At 45.7% G+C, this 14,771-nt stretch overlaps 1 protein-coding gene across 1 annotated transcript; it reads left to right on the forward strand.

The window, feature by feature from the left end:
- The first annotated feature begins 2,735 nt into the window (after positions 1–2,735).
- Positions 2,736–14,392, forward strand: RHOU (ras homolog family member U). The gene is made up of 3 exons (XM_025364030.1): positions 2,736–3,660; positions 5,363–5,421; positions 10,994–14,392. Exons 1-3 carry the CDS (start codon positions 3,399–3,401, stop codon positions 11,447–11,449), a joined length of 777 nt encoding a protein of 258 aa, XP_025219815.1. The 5' UTR covers positions 2,736–3,398; the 3' UTR covers positions 11,450–14,392.
- Positions 14,393–14,771: the final 379 nt, after the last annotated feature.

Here is a 14,771-nt window from a genome sequence, read left to right on the forward strand (position 1 = left end):
ACCATTGCTTAAGTATTTATTAAGCACCTACGACTTGCCCCACGTGCTTCTAAGTGTGGGATACAGGAATGAGCAACATAAAGTTTCTTTTTTCATGGAGCTTGTAAGAGGAGACAGACAATAAGCAAATAAACAAACAAATATATCATACAACTTGAGCCCACACCTCGAAGGGCTTCTTGTAGCCCCCGACGGTGGTAGGCATTCTGTCATCTTTCTGCTCTTGGACTTGGATGAAATACCGAACTGTTTGGCGTGGGGTCTGATTTCCTATGTTGTCTACAGAACAGTCTCATGAATAGGGCAAACATTAGTTTCTGGCATTTTAGATAAGGATGCAGGGAGCTGATTAAGTTGTGTCCAGAAAAATGGGCCCAGATGAGTGGGCATGGGATGATATTCAGCATGAGACGGGGGAAAAGCAAGAGAGGGAGGCACAGGACACAAAAACTGACAGCTGGCCACATGGAGGGGCAAAGCCAAGTTTTGTAGGGCCTGAGGCTTATCACATTTGTGAGACTTCATTAAGAAAAAAAAATACAAAATTCAGAATAGAAAATTAGATACAAAAACAAATGTTTAAAGTGAGAAATGCATCACAGTAAGTTACAAATTTTAAAAGGCTAGCAAACACCATAAACTTCAACAAAATACGTAAGACATATTTTAATAAACTACTTGACACACTTCTATGACACTATTTACATGTTTCAGTTACATACGCTTTGATGACTTATTCAGTTTTGTAAGATATTTTCTATAGGAACAATAGGAAGTCACTTCACACACAGGTGAACTTGCTTTTTGTTGTACTGTTACAGCTTCGTGTTCTTACAAACGTGGGAATTCAGATCATTCATTTCATGTGATTTTTCTTCAAAGATGTATGGTGCATTTATAACGGTATCTGCTGCATTTAGAGTACAGGTACCTTTCTGACAAGAGAGAACTTCCGTTTTGATCAGGTATAGTAGAGAGAGTCAAACCTTCTCTAACAATATTGTGTTTTTTTCTATTTGTTTCGTTTTGAGACAGTGTCTCACTCTAGCACAGGCTGGAGTACAGTGGCTGGGCTGATCAAGGGCTCACTGGAGCCTCGACTTCCCAGGCTCAAGTGATCCTCCCACCTCAGCCTCTGGAGTATCTGGATTACAGGTGTGAGCCACCACACCCGGCTAATTTTTTTATTTTTGGTAGAGACAGGGTTTCGCCATGTTGGCCAGGCTCGTCTCAAACTCGTGGCCTCATCCGCTCTGACTGCTTCAGGCTCCCAAAGTGTTGGGATTACAGGCATGAGCCACCGCACCAGCCGATATTAGGTGTTTTATGATGGAAAGAATTGCTAGACTAGCTTCCAGCTCTGCCCATCTCAAGCTCTGCTACTCTTTTGCTACTGGAACCGTTCTAGTGTTGGGGAAAGTAAGATAGTTGAGGACACCAATGTGACTCTCACAGAGGGTCATAGGTATGTCAGTGGTAGCCATTCCTATACCTGGATGGCTAGCAACAACACATCTACATAGGAGAACTGTAAACCACACAGATATATCCTGTCATCATGGCCAGGGCTAGGGAGAGGCAAGCCAGGTAACTGAGGCTCAAAACTTAACATTGGCACTTGCCTGACCCTAAGAGTAAGGGCCCTCTAATTTTTTTATTTTTTGATATTGCCTCTGAATGCTCAATTTGTCATAAATTTTGCATCCTTGACATCCCCCTTATCTCACCTTCATCCTGATTCTGTATCCCATTACACCAAACAACCTGGCTTCTTCAAAATCACTCAATATAAGGATAAGTTAGAGTTAAAAAAGACAGTAAACTTAACTGGTGGTGATTAAAATACTTTTGTTTTTCAAAATTTGCAGAAATATATTACCATCTGTGCACATTGCTAGATCTCCCAGCAATGTAAAAGTGTCTTTTGCAAGTCAGGAGTCCTGGTTTCAAGCTTCTAACTTTCTTGATAAATCCATCACCTGCATTCTGACAATGGCTATACGTTCAAGACCATGTTTATCATACACTCTTATTTTTGCCTCCAGGATTTTAGTTAGAAGCTCAGGTTCTGGGGCTAGACTGTTTGGGTTTGGATCCTCGCACTGCCACTTACTAGCTTGTGAAATCCCAAAACGTTACTTAATATCTCTGTGCCTCAGGTGTTCTCATCTGTAAAATGGCTGTAAGTAATGTTAAGATTAAAATAATTAGTTCATGAAGAGTGCTTATAACAGTATCTGACACATTATGAAAGCTCAGTATTTATTATTGTTATTTTTACTACCACTAGCATCAATAGTGTATTAATAATATGTGGCTCTTCTCACAGCACACTGTACACCCCCAGGACTGTTTGTATTCTGATTTGGCTCAGAAGAGCAGTCCTTTTTCTGAATGGACTGTTGACCATATGTAGAAGGAAGGCAGAGAGAGAAAGGAATCAAAGGGAAACGGAATACTTTGTCTCCGAATTATCTTTAAGTAAATGAAGGAATTGGGGCTATAAAAAAATTGCCGGAGCATACATGTATAAAGGTTCACGGCATGCCGAAAGAGAAAGTAAAAGGAGCATTCACAATGGAGTTGGCATCCTTTTGCTTCAAAGTGAGAAAAATCACACGATCAGCTGCAATTAAGACTTAAGGAAAAAGGCTGTCTGTTAATTCAATCTCATTCGCAGGACAGGCCTCCAGGACACTTCATCTTCCCCCCTGGGTGCAGCCCTTGCCGGCCGGGGGCTCCACGGAGAGGAATAGGAGGCGGCTCGGGCTTCCCGGCTCTTGTGGGCGCCAGAAAGCGGAACCGCCCTGCCCAGTCGCGCGGTGGTCACCCTCTCGGGAGCTGGGGAGGAGGCTGTCGAGGCTGGCCCGGCTCCTTCGGGCGCCGCTCACCGGACCGGGTGCGAGGCGTCCTCCTGAGCGTCTGTTCCGGGTCCTCCCGCGCCCGTGTTCGCAGTCCCCGCCTGCCGGGTCGCGGCGCCGCCTCGGGCGCGGGTGCAGGCGCGCGGCGCGCAGGCGGGGGGCGCTGTGGCCTTGGCGCGGGGACCGAGCCGCCCGGCCGGACCCGCCTCTTTTCCCTCCCCGCCCGCCCCCCACGCGTCGTGTCGCCGGGAAGCCGGGCGGAGACAGAGCGCTTGGGATCCACGGCGCTCGGACCGCTGTCCTCCAATCGCGTGGGGCAGAGCTGCTGGCGCCGCCGGAGCGCGGAGCCACGACCCTCCCCGGCCGCCTTTGTCTGCTAGCCGTGCAGCCTGGAACCGCCACTCTCCGGGGCCGGGGACGCGCCCGCAGCTGTCGGTGACAGCTCCTCCCTACCGCCACCCTCCGGGGCGAAGGGGCGGTCGGGCCCGGCCCTGCTCGCCCGCGCCCGCAAGCCCGCAAGCCCGCGCTCGCGGATCGATGCCCCCGCAGCAGGGGGACCCCGCGTTCCCCGACCGCTGCGAGGCGCCTCCGGTGCCGCCGCGTCGGGAGCGCGGGGGACGCGGGGGACGCGGGCCTGGGGAGCCGGGGGGCCGAGGGCGCGCGGGGGGTGCCGAGGGGCGCGGCGTCAAGTGCGTGCTGGTCGGCGACGGTGCGGTGGGCAAAACGAGCCTGGTGGTGAGCTACACCACCAACGGCTACCCCACCGAGTACATCCCCACTGCCTTCGACAACTTCTCCGGTGAGCGGGCCCGGGGGCCGGGGCCGGGGGCGCGTGGCCGCGGTCCGTCCAGGGGAAAGAGGGTGGCGCGAGGGTCGCGGGGCTCCCAAGGGGGCTGCAGGGCCCCGGACGCTGCTCCAGCGGGGAAGCTGGACAAATGAGGCGAGTAGGACGTTTCCTAAGTGTCAGGGACTGGGCAAGCACGGAGCTAACAGGAAAGGACCAGGGGGGAATGGGGAGCCCTACAACCAGAGCTTGGAGAGAGGAGGGCTGAGCGGCAGAGCCGTTGCCAAAAAAAAAAAAAACAAAAAAAAAAAAACAAAAAAAACCCTCACAATTCTCACAATTTAAGCAACAGATAAGCAGGAGTGAAACAGGTTGAGTTCTGGCTGCCGGGTCAGTTTGCTGCGTAGAGCAAAGTTTCCTGAGGGCGACGTCGCTGGCGCCGCTGCAGTTTCAATCAGAAGGTGACGCGCAGGTGCCTTTACCTGAGCCTCGCTCCTTTCCTTTTAGGCGGCTTAGCTCACAAGGGGCGTCTCCACTTTAAAGAGCCGCGGAGACGCCGGGAAAACACTTGATTTAGTGAAAATAGCGCGAGCGGCCCTCGTGAAGGCTTAGGTTTGGATGAAACCTGGAAAGTAAACACCATTTCTCTCTTCTGAGCCCCACCACCTTCCCTGCCCACATGGGCTCAGATTCTGATTGTTGGTATCCTTTCAGGATCCCTTTAAGCTACTTAAAGCTCTTATGTACCGGGTGCGATGTCATTTGCCTTGGTAGATACAAAGATAAAGGAATTCTCTATCTCGATATTCAGGTCTTTTTGAAATTTAAGAAAAAGTTGAAATTCACAGAAGCTAGTATGAAACATTTAACTGTTTCGCTTCTTAAGAGAAAAGGTAGCTTCTCTGACCTTCCTTTCATCCCAAAGGTACCCTAGAAAAATGGGTGCTGTACTGGTGGGTTCCCACCACAGAGGATTGTGTCTTCCCCTCCCCCACCCCACCCCACCCCTGCTGCTGACTAGAATAAACATTGAGAAACAATTAGAAAGTTGTGTAGAAAGAGACAAAATTGACTGCTTAGTTAAAATAGAAACCTCCGCGACATGTCCTGCTGCAGGCCTCTCCACACTCCCTGAGTCCCCGAATCCCAGTGGAAAGGTGGGCATGGCTTTCTCTTTTCTTTTTTAATCCTCCTTTTGGCCTGACATAGAGATAAAGAGTGCCCTCACTTTTAAACAGGACAATGCGGGCAGCCTGTGTTTGCACATGTTCTCAAAACAAACTGGAATTTTATGATAAACCCTGAAGTTGGGGAACGTTTCCCAAGGGAAAACCTGTTAAATCAGGTTTTCCACTGATTTAACACTGCAGGGTTACTTCCCATTTACCCCCAGTGTTGTTTTTAGGTCCTTTGAAACAAGTGTGACAGGAAAATAAATCTTCCAGGACTGAGAGAAAAGCATAGGCCTTTCTGGGGGCACCATCAAAGGGTTCAGGGATTTGCTGCCTGGTTCGTGGAGTGACTTGCCAGCGCTGGGTTTGTATACAAAAATGCCTCCACAGGGCCTCCTTGTTTTAGGCTAGTCCTTAATTCATTAGAGGACCTAGAATGGGAGCAGAGGTGTTTGGAGTGAGAATGATGGTGAAAGCTAAAACTATTGGTATTCCAAAAGGAGTTAAAAGACACCTCCTGATTGTCATTTTGGTTTTGTTTTTAGCGGTGGTGTCTGTGGATGGGAGGCCCGTGAGACTCCAACTCTGTGACACTGCCGGACAGGTCAGTATCATGTTACAGCTCAGTGCTGGGAAAGGAAACAGCCTTTTAAAGATTTCCAAATAACCTTTGATTCCCCCAGTCAGTAACTAGGTCATTCGAAAGCCTCATGAAGTGGACCCACCCCTGCTGTTGGCCCCTCTCTGAGGGTGGGCAGGGGCCAGGGGTTGGCGGGCAGGAAGCAGAGGAAGATACCTCCAAACTAATAAAGCAGGATTTGGCCCAGCTCTGTATAGCCAGGCAAGGGAGGAAGCACGGTCAAGAACAGCTCTTATCTTATAGGAGTTTCTATTATTTACTCCCTGGTTTTTATGAAAAAGTTTCAGTGATGCTTTGTCGTCATTTCCCAAACTAAGTTAGTGATATCTTATAATCGTTTTATTAAAGGCCAGTGAGTCAGATATTTAAGAAATTTGTTCAAGAAAAAGATGGAATTACGTCAGTAAGAGTTAATAGTTCCCTTCCTGAGCTATGGTTTGACTCGCTAGGACCAGCCCCATCCCTTGAAGCACAGATACATTTGTCAGAGCAGTCCTAAGCTGGAGGGATGAACTAACTGGGCTTATTCTAAAAAATTGTGAATGCTTTGTCTCAAGGGCTGGGCACTTGAAGGAAATAGCCAGGGAGTATAGGATTCCCTCACTGTGTTCCCCAGAAGAACCCCCGCCCCCCTTGGTGGGTAGTCGAGTCATTGAAGTCAGGCTGTGCCTTGTGAACACCCAGGGGTACTTGATTTTGGCAAAGTGATAGTTAATGAGCTTGTCTCTCTAGTGTGTTCTAGAGTTCAGCAAAGTTCCGGGGGTACTTTGTAGGCAGATAAAAGTGCCCCTTCACTTTCTGAGGTGCCATGGCATGACTATCTATGTTTATGAAGGCATTGGCTTGCCACCGCCCCACAGAGCCTCATCTAAGCCAGAGCTTCCAAGTTGCTCACCTACTCTGGGACAGCAGATTCAGAGCTGAGGACAGATCTTATTTTTTAAACCTCAAGATGCCATAAGACCGGGGAGCCTTGATCTCCAAGGAACACCAGGCTGGTGGAGGCCATAGCTTGGGAGCACGTCAGCTTGGAAACACCAAGCACTGTCTGTATTCTATCGTCTGTAGAAAACAAAAATCAGGCTGGGTGTGGTGGCTCATGCCCTTTGGGAGGCTGAGGTGGGAGGACTGCGTGAGGCCAGGAATTTGAGAGCAGCCTGGGTAGCATAGCAAGACATCATCTCTACAAAATAAAAAAATTAGCCTGGTGTGGTGGCACTGCCTGTAGTCCCAGCCACCAGCCACTCAGGAGGCTGAGGTGAGAGGATCGCTTGAACCCAGGAGTTTGAGGCTGTACTGTAGTGAGCTATGATGGTGCCACTGCACTCCAGCCTGGCTGACAGAGCAAGCAAGATCCTGTCTCTTGGGGGAAAAAAAAAAAGAAAAATCAAAGAATGCCGTCACTTCTAGTACTGAAATCTTTCTGAATGCCATGGTGGTGGTTATAATTCAAACTCATTTCCTTGTATGAAGTGAGAATGCTTTGCCTACCAGCGGGTCGGGTTTTCTGAGCTTTAAAACGGGTGGCCGGTCGCAGTGGCTCATGCCTGTAATCCCAGCACTTTGGGAGGCTGAGACGAGTGGATCACGAGGTCAGGAGTTCAAGACCAGCCTGGCCAAGATGGTGAAACCCTGTCTCTACTAAAAATACAAAAATCAGCTGGGTGTGGTGGCGGGCGCCTGTAATCCCAGCTACTCAGGAGGCTGAGGCAGAGTTGCTTGAACCCGGGAGGCGGAGGTGGCAGTGAGCCAAGATCGCGTTACTGCACTGCAGCCTGGGTGACCGAGTGAGATTCTGTCTCAAAAAAAAAAAATTAAATAAATAAAACACGGGCAGAGGGACATTTCAGTAAACATAGCCATCTGACCTACTGAAGTCAGACCCTGAAGATAAGACGGAAGTCAGGAAAACACAGGAAGTCCAAAGGCACATTTAGCAGGGAGGCTTACAGGGTGGAGCAGAAGCTCAGTGCACCTACCTGCCCCAGGATGTCACTCAAATATCACTGTCCACTGGACTCCCCATAAGTGTTGACTGTTCAAGCAGGATGCAGCTTCTGGAGCTGGGGTTTTGTGCCCAGTGCCCAGCAGAGTGATAGCAGGGCTTAATCTCGTGGTTTTGGAATGGATGAACCAGAACAGACCAGGTGGTGGGGGTGCAAACCTAAGTTGTGGACCTGCTCCTTAATAGACTTACAGTGTGGAGGAAAGACACACTGGTTTATGGAAGCTTGTGAAGGAGCAAGCGAAGGGAAGAAAAGAGGCTCAGGCTCAGAGGTGCAGGCTGGTTGGGCCTGGCGGGAAAACCTCTGAGCAGAGTTTTGAAAGACAAATAGGAATTTTACCAGGAAAACTTTGCAAAAATGACTGTGAATCATCAAGGAAGAGTTAAATTGTTCCTTAGTATAATCTGTGTAAAAATCAGGAAAGCACAAGCATCACTTTAGAAGTATTTTTACACAAAAAAGTTATAATTAAGGAAAAACGAAGGTTTTGGTACTACATTTGTAAGTTTCAGTTTATTTGGAAATTATTCTTCTGGCCCCTCAGCAATATTTTCAATGAGATTTACTGTATTCCTTAACCTTTGTGTGCTGGTTAGAAGAGTACATCCAATTAAATAATGAGTAAGACCACCATCGAACAATTTATAGAAAACCAACTTCAAAAACGATGAAAAATTCACTGCTGGTAAGATAAGTCAGGTATTTGTGGTTTTGTTTTCGTTTTCCTGATCCCCCATTTATAAATTAGTCTTTATTTAGACTACTAGCCAAGCTGGTCAAAATGGTAGTTCTTTTCTACTCTCCCTAGTCCTGACCTGATAAAATACATTTTAGGGGACTCACTGTGATACCTGCCATGTTTCCTTACGGAGGAAGGAACACGCACCTCTTCTAGGCAGTTGACATGAGAGCCTTGAGGGTTAAGTGACTCCACTGACCTCCATTTCAGATGCCTGGAGAATCAATGTGAGCGCAGATAGGTTGGAATTTGGGGATGTGGAGCTGGAGAGTGGGTTTCCCAGAGAAGTTGATGGGAGCAGAGTATGGATGGCTCTACAGGCTGAAGAAATCACTTCGTGTACCTTTGGCTTTTCATTTTAGGGAGGGTAGGTGAGTCTATAAGATGTCAAAAGGAGTTTTTAACACTGGGCTTACAGTCTCACTCAAGGGCAGATTGATCAGAGACAGACTGGAGACTTGAAAAAACATACCTTTGGCAGAAGAGAAAAAAGTATTGCTGAAATAGGAGTAGTTCACTGGAGAATTGCCAATAGAAGCTGAAAATTCTTCAGCCTTTTGACCCATAAGGTACTTGGAAAACTCTTATACTGGAAAAAAAATATCAAGTTGCAGCTAGACCAGAGGGGTATAGAATCCAGTCTCGTCTCTCTGCCCTGCCCACCCTGATCAGACTCCTGTGCAGTGTCTGTACCACAGACCTGGCAAGCACGTGCAAATTGCTTGGCCTCAGAATGCCTTTTCTTAAAGGTGCATTCCAGTTGTCCTCATTGCACGTGTGTATTGCATTATTCCATCAGATATCTAAGGTTTCTGGTCAGGCGCTGAGCAGGAGGGTCTAATTTCTGTTGTATTTCTCAAGCCCCTTAGCCAGAATCTCAAGAGATCTGGGGAGATAGCTTTCCAAAGCCCACTCAGAAGGCCCAGCCCTTGTGCTTGCCTTTATTTTTCTCAGTAACGCAACCCCAGATACCAGGGCACGGCCAGGGGTGCAGCTACCTGAGGGGGCTGCCTTAATACTGGTCTCAGTTTTATACTTCTTTCTTTGAGGCCCTCTAAGAACAAAGGGAGCATTCCATTAAAAGATCTTCGGAACTGGAGCCATAGTCTACCTGGCTGTGTTTCTGTGTCTATTTATTCATCAAAAAGTTGGCATGAAGAAACGTCAGTCATTCTTTTTCTTTTTAAAAATTTTTTTAGAGAGAGGGGTCTTGCTGTGTCACCCAGGCTGGTCTCAAACTCCTGGGCTCAAGTGATCCCCCGATTCAGCTTCGCAAGTAACTGTGACTATAGGCACATGCCACCACACTTGGTTAAGTCATTCTTTTTCAACTTTCGCTTACAGAAGCCTCACAAGTGACATTCTGAAATGCCATATTGATTGTTGAACATTATTTTAGCTGGTTGACTTTAATGTGATAAGTTGGTCAGCTGTCGTCCCGTAATTGATTCATGGAGCCTCAAATGAAGAAAGTATATTCAAATAAGTTACAGGTTTATTTTATACCAAGAGAAAAAAGCCACGGTTGGAGAATAATGTAGATGTAGATAGTACTTGGTAAATCATCAGAGTGTGTCAATTGAGTAATGAAAAACATGAGTGCCATTGAACGTTTTCTTGTCATGGGGAAATTATTTACACCTGAGGATGGTTGGCACCAACAGATATACATTTTAAATAGGAAGGAGTAAATATTTTTCTACAAAAGAGTTGAGCGAAAGTTTTCAGTTAGCTGAATATGGTGCTATAGGGAACTATAGGGTGTTTTCTATAAAGAAATGGTAATTTGGAGACCAACATCTCTCTGTTCACAACCAAATCCCTTTGTCTGCCACTGTGCCTTGAGTGTAGGTGATGTTCAGTGTGTCTGTTAAATGGATGACTGCGGGAGAGCATTGGCAGCGCAACCGTTGGTTTATTTGTAATCAACTCTAACTTAACCCATCCACTTCTCTGTACCTTAAGGGTAGGGTCATTCTCCAATTCATATCTGTCCAAAGCGCTGTACACGGAGGCCATGGGTATTGGCAAGGATAAAGGAAGTAGGAGAAAATGTAGGAGGGAGGGAGGAAGAGGAGATACAGCCAGAATGAGGATGTATGAACCAGTGTCTGTATGTGGCATTGAGAAGCACATGTTTTCTGAGTCACTGATGACAGTGGACTGACAAAGGTCCTCAACTCCATTTCTGGTCTGGCCTTGCATCTGATTATCGTTACTCTGCGTTGCTGTGCATGGTGTGGACGGAGCGTGTGCACAGTGCAGATGGCATGAAATCGGCATCACTCAGAGCTGTTGTGGGAAAAGGCAGGGCTGGATTGGTAAAGAGAGGAGCTGTGTTCATAGACTGGGGTTGAGTGGGAGTCTTGAGGATCAATAAGGGTGTGGTCTGAATCCTGGAAGAGTAGCTAAGTACCAAGAATTGAGAGTAAGTTTGGGTTACACTCAGCTGAAGGCTTAAGTCCATTTTATTTCTAGAACCCACATGCTTTGAGCACTTTTTCTATGTTAAGCTGCAAGTAGGTCTTCAGTGTCAATGAACATGGTGAACGTATTTGGCAGTGTTCAGACTATAGCTGGCCCTGAAAGCAGATGGCTGCCACACCTTTGCTGGTGCGCTAGAACCACTTGGGTAAACAGTAGGATCGTTTCAAGAATGCTGGCTCTTCCTTCTAGAACCAGTGGGTCTTCTATCACCTGCCGGACCCTTTCGTGAAAAATGTGAAGATGATCTTTTTACTGATGAGAATTCATTACAAAAATAACTTTTGGGTACTTTGCTTGGTTGCAGGATGAATTTGACAAGCTGAGGCCTCTCTGCTATACCAACACGGACATCTTCCTCCTCTGCTTTAGTGTCGTGAGCCCCTCATCCTTCCAGAATGTCAGTGAGAAATGGGTGCCGGAGATTCGATGCCACTGTCCCAAAGCCCCCATCATCCTAGTTGGAACGCAGTCGGATCTCAGAGAAGACGTCAAAATCCTCATTGAGTTGGACAAATGCAAAGAAAAGCCAGTGCCTGAAGAGGCGGCTAAGCTGTGCGCCGAGGAAATCAAAGCCGCCTCCTACATCGAGTGTTCAGCCTTGACTCAAAAAAACCTCAAAGAGGTCTTTGATGCAGCCATCGTCGCTGGCATTCAATACTCGGACACTCAGCAACAGCCAAAGAAGTCTAAAAGCAGGACTCCAGATAAAATGAAAAACCTCTCCAAGTCCTGGTGGAAGAAGTACTGCTGTTTCGTATGATGCTGGCAAGACACCCAGAAAGGCTATTTTCAGATGAAATCGATATTAGTGGCTATATTAGCTGAAACAACTTCTTTTACTGTGTAGAACCTATATCGAGAGTGTGTGTATATGTATTATAGGAGGAGCTCTCAATTTGATGTATTCTTTCTTGCCTTTAATTTTCTTGTTGTTTGTTTGAGCTTAGGGATGAAATACTTATGCAAGATATTTTTGAAGTAAATTAAAATTTTTTCACATCTCTGGAAAGTTAGAGTTCTAGACCTCTGGTTAATTTATATCTAATATGAAGAAGACACCTCAAATCTGGATGTCAAGAATGAAGCTCTGCTACATTATAATGTACAGAAGAGCAAAAGGGAGGAACGCTATGGTTAACCCTCTCTTGATTAAGGGCTACTTAATGCACAGTGCATTATGTACACAGGTCAACCATGGTAAGAACAGTTCTTAGCTTTGAAACTCCATGCAAACCATGCCTTTTTTTTTTTTTTTTCAAGGAGCAAAAATCTGGGGGAAAAAATGAGAGACCTTCTGCCTACAAAACCTCAAAGCAGTCACTTTTGTCATTTGCTAATACCTGTGGCTTATGATTTAAAAACAACGGGCAAAAAACATCCCACTGACTCTGGCACTGTGTAGACAAAAAAAGGAGACTTGCTGATTGGGACTTTTCTTTCTTAGACCAGTTGTGTTGACACATATGAACATAGGCAAGGTGCTGTGTGGAGGAAAGCAAGTGTTAGTCGGGAGTTCTCATGTTTTAGGGAGTGGTTCCTGTGGAGATCAGAAAGTGACATTTGCTTTCGGTATTGTAACACATGCACCAAGCTGCCTCCATCCTAGGTAACAACGGCAACAGGGAGCACCTATCTGGATTGTTTTTAAACTTCCATACTCAAGCTGTCTCTTCGGCAGGGAGGTGAATACTCTTGAAAGGCCAACAGCAAATGTCTGTGGGACACAACACAGATCATTTTTTCTTAAGTCAGCCAAGATGTACTTCTCTGTGTGCACACCCACGCACACTCATGCACACAAATACATAGGTCTGTATGGCTGTCTTTGCTGTTGATTCAGACTTTTACACAGTTAATGGGGAAAGCATGGCCACAAACACAGTTAGGGAAGCTTGGCTTCCTCTTCCTGTTGACACTTTTTTGAACCAACGTCTTTTTTATTATATTCAGAGTATGTTTTTAAGTGTATCTTAATATATACATTTTTGAGGACATCTTAAACAAAAAATAAAATGAACATCTCTTGAAACCTGTCAAAACGACCAGTTAAAGCCACAGATGGCTTTCAGGGCAGTAGCAGCAGACGCCAGCGGACTCTGAGGACTCCTGAGGGGCGGGGCGTGTGGCCAGCCAGGTGCATGTCGGGACCCTGGCCCCCATGCTTGGCTGCTTCCTGTGACAGTGAAATACATCCTTCAAGGTGGCAGCTTTTAGGGCTGAATCTTCTGGAGAAAATGTGCCATCTCAGGAGAGTAGTTTTTGCTCTGGTAGGAATGCTTCCGAGACACCACAAGGCAGCCTAAACACTCTGAGTTAACAGTGTCGGGCTTGCGGTGGGTGAACCAGAGCCACCAAAGTCACTTCCACAACTAACGAGGGAAATCTGTAAAGCCAGTTAGATAGAAGAGTTTTATTTTTCTGTGGGTTTTGTGTTGTCTTTTTTATGTTAAAAAGAAATCCAGTTTGTGTTTTTCTATAGAAAAAGTAAAAGTTCAGGTTATACTTTAGGTTAGGGGTTCTATTTATTCCTGTTAGTAAATAAAATTAACAAATTTCTTTGTTTAACAAAAGATTAATCTTTAAACCACTAAAATACATAGACTGTTAACTATTGATTATTCAACACATTGGAAGTGATGTCGGTCATAGTTTCCTGGAGCATTTAGTTACAACCTGAAGGAATAAAATGATTTGTGGAAAAGCTTAAAATAGACCTAATCGAATACAGTCTCATCTTGCCGTGCCTGGCTTACCTATCTGTGGAAAGCTAGGCTTCCCAGGCTGGGCTCTGCCTGTCTGGTGTCCAGAGGTGTGGGAGGGAAGATGAGTTATTTAACTGGTAAGCGATTTGAAACACTATTTTTATATTAAAGTAAATAGCATGGAGTGTAGTGCAAATTCATTTTTAAGATAGAACACAACACTTGAAAGAAGTTTTATGCATGTGACAGTATATGGGGCTGCAGTTGGTCTCCCTGGAGGGGCCTTCTGCACCTCCTGCCTTTAGGCCACAGGTGGAAAGTGCTTAGTGAAGCACACCTGTGTGGCCCAGTTCTGAAAGCTTTATGCAAACAGTTGAATTTTAACTGGGGTTGATAACACCTTGGACTGTTAGTGTTAAAAATCTAGTGGGTTGACCTTTAAATGCAACAGTTTTTAAAATATATTGCTGCATTTTATAGAATAGTAAAGGTACGATTATACTTGAGATTTTCCTCCATTTTTATTTCTTTGTGAACATAGTTTGGGGCCGAAAATGTTTTTAAAGTATGTGCTTGAGTTAAATATAAAGTTGGTTTGCTTCAAAGCTAAAAAATTGTTAAATTTGCAGCTTGGTATTGCAGAGAAGATTTTATAAAAATTTTGCTTTAGAGAATGCCACTTTGGCTGAACTACAAGTGTAGGCCACCATTATAATTTAAAAATACAGCATACTTCAAAACTGTTTGTTTTCTCTTGTTACCATGTATGTATAAATGGACCTTTTATAACCTTGTTCTCTGCTTGACAGACTCAAGAGAAACTACCCAGGTATTACACAAGCCAAAATGGGAGCAAGGCTTTCTCTCCAGACTAACGTAACCTGGTGCCTTACCAAGTTGTGCTTTTCTGTTTTCAAGTGTAAATGATGTTGAGCAGAATGTTGTACTTGAAAATGCTATAAATGAGATGGTATGAAATAAATTCTGACCTATGGAAATAATGGCTCTTGCCTTTTCTATCAAAGAATTTTGTTGGAGGTGTTTAGCCACATCTTGAAGAAGCACTAGTTGGGAGGCATTGTGACATACACTGAGAGGCGTTCTGGGAATGCATCTCCAACCAATTTGAAGTGCTAATTCATTCAGCATGGGGTTCTCTGAATTCTGGAGCCACAGTCTGACAGTAAGCACCCGCTGACTACATGTTCCTCACAGATTGTGTGCCGATGTCCCAGTGTGTTAGAGGGAGCACTATTCTTGGAGCCAAAAGTCCGGGCTCAGAGAAGCACTAGTGTGGGATGAAGCTGAGACAGCCAGCGATCTGAGCCTCAGTTTCCTTATCTGGAAACAGTACTGCCTTTCTCACTGGGCTGTCTGAAT

This window comes from Theropithecus gelada, chromosome 1 (assembly GCF_003255815.1).
Source record: "Theropithecus gelada isolate Dixy chromosome 1, Tgel_1.0, whole genome shotgun sequence".
Classification (NCBI taxonomy): Eukaryota; Metazoa; Chordata; class Mammalia; order Primates; family Cercopithecidae; genus Theropithecus; species Theropithecus gelada.

Coding starts and splice junctions, on each gene's coding strand:
- RHOU (XM_025364030.1), top strand. CDS start 3,399: ATGCCCCCGCAGCAGGGGGACCCCGCGTTCCCCGACCGCTGCGAGGCG. Junction 3,661..5,362: donor TGCCTTCGACAACTTCTCCG/GTGAGCGGGCCC, acceptor TTTTGTTTTTAG/CGGTGGTGTCTGTGGATGGG. Junction 5,422..10,993: donor TCTGTGACACTGCCGGACAG/GTCAGTATCATG, acceptor GCTTGGTTGCAG/GATGAATTTGACAAGCTGAG.